This window comes from Lactuca sativa, chromosome 1 (genome assembly GCF_002870075.4).
Source record: "Lactuca sativa cultivar Salinas chromosome 1, Lsat_Salinas_v11, whole genome shotgun sequence".
NCBI lineage: Eukaryota > Viridiplantae > Streptophyta > Magnoliopsida > Asterales > Asteraceae > Lactuca > Lactuca sativa.
The window spans coordinates 226,867,113-226,874,875 of record NC_056623.2 but is presented as its reverse complement, the minus strand read 5'-3'; the positions used below and the strand labels follow the sequence as shown (position 1 = coordinate 226,874,875).

The following is a 7,763-nucleotide window of genomic DNA, read 5'->3' as shown; positions in this document are numbered from 1 at the left end:
ATCAATAAAACTAATTCTATTTTTGTTACTTTCTTTTTAATTATTGTGCCAACTTTTTATACTTATATATGAATTTTTTATATGTTCTCCGCGTTTTACGCGGGTCATAATCTAGTTAATAAGAAAAGAGGGTATTTGGCCGTTCTAAAATAATTTTGGCCTCAATAAGAATAAGAAACAGATATGACTTTTCTTTCTCTTATCGCCAATCAAGAAAATTACCATAATGAAACTAAAATAAATAACAACAAGAAATAGATCTGACTTTTCTTTCGCTCAACCTTGATCAACAAAAGCAAAAACATGTATGATTATGTTCGAATATTACTTTTAAAGATCTTGAACCAAAAAAAAAAAAAAAAATCTAGTAATAGATTCAAGTAGGCTCTGATACCAATTGTTGGTTATTTTCATAACCAGAACATAAACGCGGAAGCATAAGGATCTTAAGCTCAAATCCGATTACAAGAAAACTTAAGCAAGAACGAACAATTGCATACCTTATTTCATTATAATCTTCGGATCTGAAGAATTAAGGTTGTGTTTTCCAGTTGATCTCAAGAATCCTCTCTAAATCCCACAGCAAAACCCTAAAACGATTTTCTTGTATGTATTTTTGTATATATTAAATCTGTTTGTCATCACGTATTTATATAGATGGAGATATAACCGAATGTGAGAGATATTAGGGATTTTGGAGATCTTGAGTCAAACCGTGTGAGAGATGGAAGAGATCTTGAGGATCTTCAGTCAAACCTGGAACTCAACCCACAAGATAAACATGGTAAGTGTATATCTTTATTTATTAATAAAATCGGTCCATCAACAATTTTATATAATTTCCGAAATAATATAAAATTAATGATAACATTATTTATATACATTTATTAGTGGTCCCAAAATATCCAACAGATTAACCATCAACGATATAGTAATAATTATTTTAACATGTCATGAATCGTACTCTTCCTACAACAACATATATGTATTCATCACCATTGTAAAGTTGTTCTTGAGATTGCTTACGCTTACTTTAACTATAACTTTTTCTTCTTAAACCAAATCCTACAATTCATAAGCACTCAATGAGTTCTTTTATACTGTTCAACACAAAATTAACACAAAATTAATATTATGATAAGTTTAATTTTGGATTAGTCATTTAACGTTTCTCCAAATAAGGATGAGTAGCTAGATACAAGCATCAAATTCATAATAAAGAAATTAGAAATAAAAATACCAACATATACACGTTTGATTTCAACATTTTGGAATTTTATAATTTTATGCAAAATGAAAGAACGAATCAAAAAGCAATTGATTTATGATCATATAGCGTCAATCCAAAAAATCGGCATAACTACAGCTTATATTAGTGGCTAAAGTTTGGATATGAAGAATTATTGAATCATAAAACTACAATTTTGTAACTTTATTAAAAAAATAAAAAAATTAAAGCTCAACTTTAACTTCTTTGTCTTCCACATCATTTACATTTATGTTTCCATGACAATCGCTCCTCTAAACATTCATTTTCAAAAGCATTAGCAGGAAACAACCCCGAAACCACCTAGACAGACTCTACCTTGTTTTATTCTAGGTCCCAGTATTTTCTTACTAATAGCAAGAAATGCAATAATCCATCAATCGTAACATTACTACCTTTAAAAAAAATGAAATTTGTAATAAAACAAACTTTTTTGTTTGTCAAGTTTAAAAATATAGGAAACCAAACCTCTAACTTGTTCTATATTTCCTAAGGTCCTTATCCCATACCCCATATGTATATAAAATTTTCATCATTATATGAAACATTTGTAATAAAAATTAAAAATATGTTTTAAAGATTAAAAAGCTAAAATTATCACTTTGATTGTTCAATCCTGTTGAACCGTTCATTACTTGGATCAAATACGATAGATCTCACAAATCCCAAATGGCCACTAATTACCTACGAATATATCAGCCCATTTAATTAAAACATATAAAAGCAATAACTATATTAAGATGTTTTAAAAAAAAATATAGGTGTATAGTTTTCCCACAGAGAATGTCATATTTTGGAGGGATTCTATCCATAAGGGCTGGAGTTGAGAGATTCTTGCACGAAATAGCTCAAACTATTAGGGTGCGTTTGTTTCACAGAATGTTTTTGAAAGGAATGAAATCAGTCAAAGGAATTAGAATTTGGAGGAATTTGAATCTAAATGTATCAGAAACTTAAATGTGTTTGGTTGACATGGAATGGAATCTGTTTTCTGTTTGGTTTGTTGATTTCCCAACGGAATTGGAAAATAAATTACGTATTATGACAAAATATCCTTTAATGATTTTTTGAAGCTTATCATATTTTTTTAATAAACATTACTAATTTTTATATAATTAAAAAAATTGAATTAAACCATTAAATATAAAAATATAAAGCAACAAATGTCATTCATTATTCTCAAACTAAAATTAAAAAAAAAAAAAAAAAAAAAAAAAAAAAAAAAGTGGTAACCACACACCGGGTAAAATAATGTCTAAATATCTAGTTCATAATTATATCACTCTTCCAACATAAACCTCACAAAGTTCTCCCAATCTGCTCCTTCCGAATTCCAAAAACTTAACACGGTTTTAGGGTCACGCATTATTTCCTACTTACTTTGAACCTATCAAAGGCACTTAATGACTGCATTTTTGAAATATCAGGAATCACCAATGAAGCTTTTTTTGCACTTCTGTTTCTCCTAGTATTGCTTGGTTCATGCTATTTGCTGCTTTTTCAAGTTTTTCTCCAAGAACCTTAGCTGCAATAGTTATTCCCTTAATAACAGCATCAACTCTTTTCCTCTTCTTTGAGCCCGTGTTTGGAGATTCTTCATTTTCTGTGGTTTGTTCTTCAAAAACATCTTCTATTTGTTCTGATTGTTCTTCATTGCTGGCATCTTCTTCCATTTGTGCAAAATCATTGGCTTTATTCCCTTGAGCTCTATCCTTTCCAAAAATGATACATAAATCCTCGTAATGAGAAAATATCGTATTTCTCCATTTTCCTGCCTCTTTATGAACCTATTTTGTATCATAAAAGGTTAGCACATAAAAATAGAATATAAATAGTTGAGAAGTAACAAAACATATAAAAGTTATAATATTGTACATGTATGTAAGAATCCCAAACCGCTGGTTCAGCTGTTACATAATGAGTTGAGCTATCATAACCAAAACCACTTGTGTTCGTACCATTTACCATATCATAAACAACTTGCCAATCTTTTTTTATGGTTTTGATCCTTGACTCAATGTGGGGTTTACCCAATATGCCAGAGTTGGGAATTTTTTCCTTCAATGCGTTTTCTGGATGCAGTAAATATCCAGATTTAAAACCATTATCGATTTTAAATCCTCCGATGTTCACCATATTTACCAATGCTTCCACGAGCTTGGCATCTTCAGTAATTGTCCAGTTGCGATAGTTTCTGATTTTTTCCATCACACCTACTATTTTTATAAAAATAATAATTAGATGAAACAATGCATGCTATAAAAAAAATACACAACCATATATATTACAAATATAACCAGTAAAAGTAAATTAAATCTCATTATTGAAAATAAAAAAAATATAGCACAAATTCATAGTAAATGATAAACAGAACAAAAATAGAAATGATCAATGTGTAGTATTCCAAGAATCAAACATATTTTGCGCTAATTTGTTTCTAAATGTGGTCCACTCGGTTGATACACCAACAGAAGTGATATTATCATAATCTCCACCACCGACATCTCCGTTTCCCTCGTCTAGTTCAAAGTGGTTCTCAAACGGATCAGTTGTCATTTCCTGCCTTATATAATTATGAAGAAGACAACATGCCATTATGATCTTATTTTTTAGATCAATAGGATAATATGAGTTGTCCCTTAAAATTCGCCATCTTGCCTTTAAAATACCAAAGCATCTTTCTATAACATTTCTTGCAGATGAATGCCTCATGTTGAATAATTCTTTAGGTGTAGTTGGTTGGTGTCCTGCACGCTAGTCATTCAAATGATATCTTTGACCTCTAGATGAGGCTAAGAAACCTTCACCATTTGTATAACCAACATCTACCAAATAATAACCTATATATGTAGTAAAGTTAGCATAATTAATAACTAATATATATCTAAAATAACAATTATTATACGTACACGGCCTTGGGACCTTCAATCCATGTGGCCTAATTAAGGCATCTCGAAGCACTCTACCATCCGAAGCTGAGCCCTCACATCCCGGTAAAACATAGATAAATTGCATATCTTGTGAACACACCCCTAGGACATTTGTGGCAATATCATTTTTTCTTGTCCTGTACTTAGGCTTATCTTTAAGTGGCACTAAGCACTTTATGTGTGTTCCATCTAAAGCTCCTAGACAGTTCTACATAATATAAGATAAGAAATGGTCATATGTCATATCAAGCAATTTATGTAGCACTCAAAATTTTTTATAAGTCTAATATATACCTTGAACCACTTCCATCTTTGATCTGTAGAGTTTTCTGTAACAGGTTCGGGTTTCTTAAGCAAATGTGGATGCAACCTTATCACCGCATTGCAAACTCGTGAAACAATTTTGCTAATTGTTTCTCCAGAACGCTGGAAACGACTTATCATGACCCGATTCTTCACATTATGTGCGATAATGTGATGAAATATGGCCACTTGTTCATCAATATCCATATGTCTACTTGTTCTTAACCCACCTAATGTTTGAAGCATGTCACACAACTTTGTGAAACATCTTCGGGTCATCCTGAGATTTGATATGCACGTAGTGTCACTTTTGTAAGCGTATTTGTGCATTATTAATTGCCGATCCACATCCGACGATATGTTTTTTATGCGTGGTTTACCTCCTCTGTATATTTGTAGTAGCTTGCACACCGTGATAAAAAACCATGTAATACTAGTCATAACTTCATTTCAAAATGTAACGACTATTTGACTTATCTTTTTTCTATGTTTGCTTCTAGTTAGACTAAGTCGTGCCATTTCCTGCTCATCTCTCAAAAAAAGAAAATTTTACAATTTAAAGACATAATAGTTGACATTGTTGTGGATTTTAATCATCAACAAATTTGAGTTTTAGTAGAAATTTGTTGGTACAAGTAATTTTGTAAAGAAAGGAATTAAATAGTTGTTTCAAAAAAGCAATATTATCAAATATATTTTGATATGAAAATGAACTAACCTAATTAAGAGACTCCAAAACTCAACAGTTAGCATTATAAAATGATAAAGCTTATGTTTTATATCCAATGTAATACATAAAAGGGGTGGGTCTAAAATGAACCAATGAAACCATATTTCTTTAACAAGGAATTATACTCCAAAATGTTACAATGTGTAAACAATTTTTGTGAGTATTTTGGTTTGTAGTTATGGCTTTTATCACAATCCTTGGATATTTGTCTCATCTTTTCCAAGAAAACAAGCATAATGGTTAAAGGATTGAAAACAAAAAATCACGCAGAAAAAAAAAAAAAAAAAAAAAACACCACATAAGCAAAAACACAAACACTTGGTGTGCATACCTACACCAACAACTAGTATATGTTATCAACGGTAAATTTCAACCACAAAATTAACAATTACTTTACTTGCAGGCTTAATTGCAGTTACGACACATAAAAGAACACATAACTGAATTGTAGTAGGATGTCAACAAGGATAATCAAAGCATTGCAACAAATATTGAATCCTTGTTATTGAAGCGGCACAACAAATATCCGAAGATTAAAAAAACAGCCAACATGTGTTTAACAAACTATAACAAATTGAATAAAATATATATATAAAAGTTATTGTGACTTTAACATCTGCGTAAAAGTTAAAAAAAGGTAGATTACAATGGTAAATCCAAGCTAGTAACATAGAGTCAAATGTAACAAAGAGTCAAAGTCTTAAAGACCATAATTCATAAGCTAATTAAGAAATTAATTATTTTATATTACTCAAAGATGAAGCAAAAATGTATAAAAAAATTATACAAGAATGGTGAAGCAATGTTATTTGAAGAACTGCGGATGAATTTGACATTTTGCTTGACAATGAAAAGGATGAAACAAAGAATAGGAAGAACTAACTTCAGGTCAACAAAGGTATCAGACGCAGGCGCACAACAAAATCGATCGACAATGAAATTGTATTGTAGAACCGATCGAGATATGTAGATATATTTAGATACGATAATTGGGGAAAAGATAATGAAAATCAGTAGATTTTTTTTTATTTCAAACGCGTAAAGATAACAGGAGGATATAAAATTGAATATAGATTCTTGATATGCTGGGAAAGAATTAGAAATCAATCAACTACAGAATTAAAATATGATTATGGAAATCCGATTCCATTCAATTGGTAAGCCAAACACGATGACTACGGGATTCTAGTTTCCATTTCCTTCACTTTCCTTTGGAATCCCACAAAACAAACGCGCCCTTAATAAACTATGAAATAGGACCAACGTGTTGAAGATAACAAGATATAATTTTTTAAATGTATTTGTAAAAATTATAATAAAATTCAAACCTTTCTGAAGTCTCTTAAAAGGAATGATGGAAGTACTTTTCCCTCTCAGATTATCATCACCCTCTGGGAAAAAAAATTTACATAATCAATTTAGCTTAGCAACTAAAAGGCACTTTTTAGAAGAACTGTTAAATAATCGTCCTTTATGACTATTTTTCCCTTCAATGCAAAGGCTTTTATAACGATGAACCGGAAAGTTACCTCACTTGCACCACAACCATCTTTTGTTGACATTACATCAAACACCTGGCAGCCATCTTTGATCAACCTGTTCTTACACAAAACATTTATCAATGTTTGTAAGCCTTAATTCTACATACAGTTTCCCTAATCAACCGGAGAACATATATTTACTAAACTGGGATTCAGAGACTTCAATCTGCTTTAGCCAATTTATCAACAAACCTACAAGAAAAAAAAATTGTTGTTTGCTCATGATGAGATTATGAGGATTTTGTTACAATTTAACATGGCTTGTCCTGTTTCTTAGTTTTTAGATGTTGACAATTACTCAGAGGGTCCTCTCTCTGGTAAATAATTTTGATGCTTGCCAGAAATAAGTTGTTATCTACATCGACAAAACAGCTTCTTCACCAAAAGGAGAAATCATATACCTTGTTAAAGATTAAGCTATCTACATCGACAAAACAACTTCTCAACCGACCACTACTCACGCCTACGTCATTTGTGGTAATCTGGATGCTTGCCTCCTTAAACTCCCCTCGGTCGTATATAAACCTAATGTCACACTTAGTTTCAGAAACGACGTCGTTTGACTACTAATGGATGTTGCTTGCCTGCTTCAGCCTGACCTCACGATGAGGTAGAAGACTTGGCCATGGGTTTTCCTTCTTTGCGGTGATGTTTCTCCCAAAAACTACTTGCCACTCTTGGATCCAATCTTACCGCCACCTCTCCTTAATTGTGGCTAAGTCGCCCTCTTGACTTCCCCTTCACGCAAACTCTATCTTTATTTTGTACTAGTTGTGATACCTGTATATTATACGAGTTGATTAAAAAAAATGTTAAATAGGAATGATTAAATGAGAAGTTTATTTGAATTAAATTTGAAATAAGTGAAAGTTGTGAGAAAAAAAAACATGCAAAAAATAAATTTATTAAAGTTATGTGTTTAGTTATTAGACCCATGTACTAAACAGTTAATTATAATAAAACGTTAAACACAAAGGTTTAAACTGTAAATT

General features: G+C 31.2%; 1 protein-coding gene across 5 annotated transcripts; it reads right to left on the bottom strand.

Annotated features, from left to right (window-relative positions):
- Positions 1-2,498: 2,498 nt before the first annotated feature.
- Positions 2,499-7,639, bottom strand: LOC111882865 (uncharacterized protein At2g29880). 5 transcript variants are annotated; one of them, XR_006184451.2, is made up of 6 exons: positions 7,173-7,639; positions 6,760-6,963; positions 6,559-6,621; positions 4,492-6,476; positions 4,177-4,405; positions 3,568-4,107 (listed from the first exon to the last, which is right to left on the bottom strand). XR_006184451.2 is itself a non-coding variant. In XM_042895915.2 (5 exons), exons 4-5 carry the CDS (start codon positions 3,473-3,475, stop codon positions 2,698-2,700), a joined length of 690 nt encoding a protein of 229 aa, XP_042751849.1. In that variant the 5' UTR covers positions 3,476-3,483; positions 6,559-6,621; positions 6,760-6,963; positions 7,173-7,639; the 3' UTR covers positions 2,499-2,697. The 5 variants fall into 5 exon arrangements, 3 of the variants coding, with proteins under 3 accessions (XP_042751849.1, XP_023735004.1, XP_042751847.1); XR_006184447.2 differs by having other exon boundaries at positions 4,492-6,621; positions 6,760-6,826; positions 6,918-6,963; XM_042895915.2 differs by lacking the exons at positions 3,568-4,107; positions 4,177-4,405; positions 4,492-6,476 and adding exons at positions 2,499-3,054; positions 3,143-3,483.
- Positions 7,640-7,763: the final 124 nt, after the last annotated feature.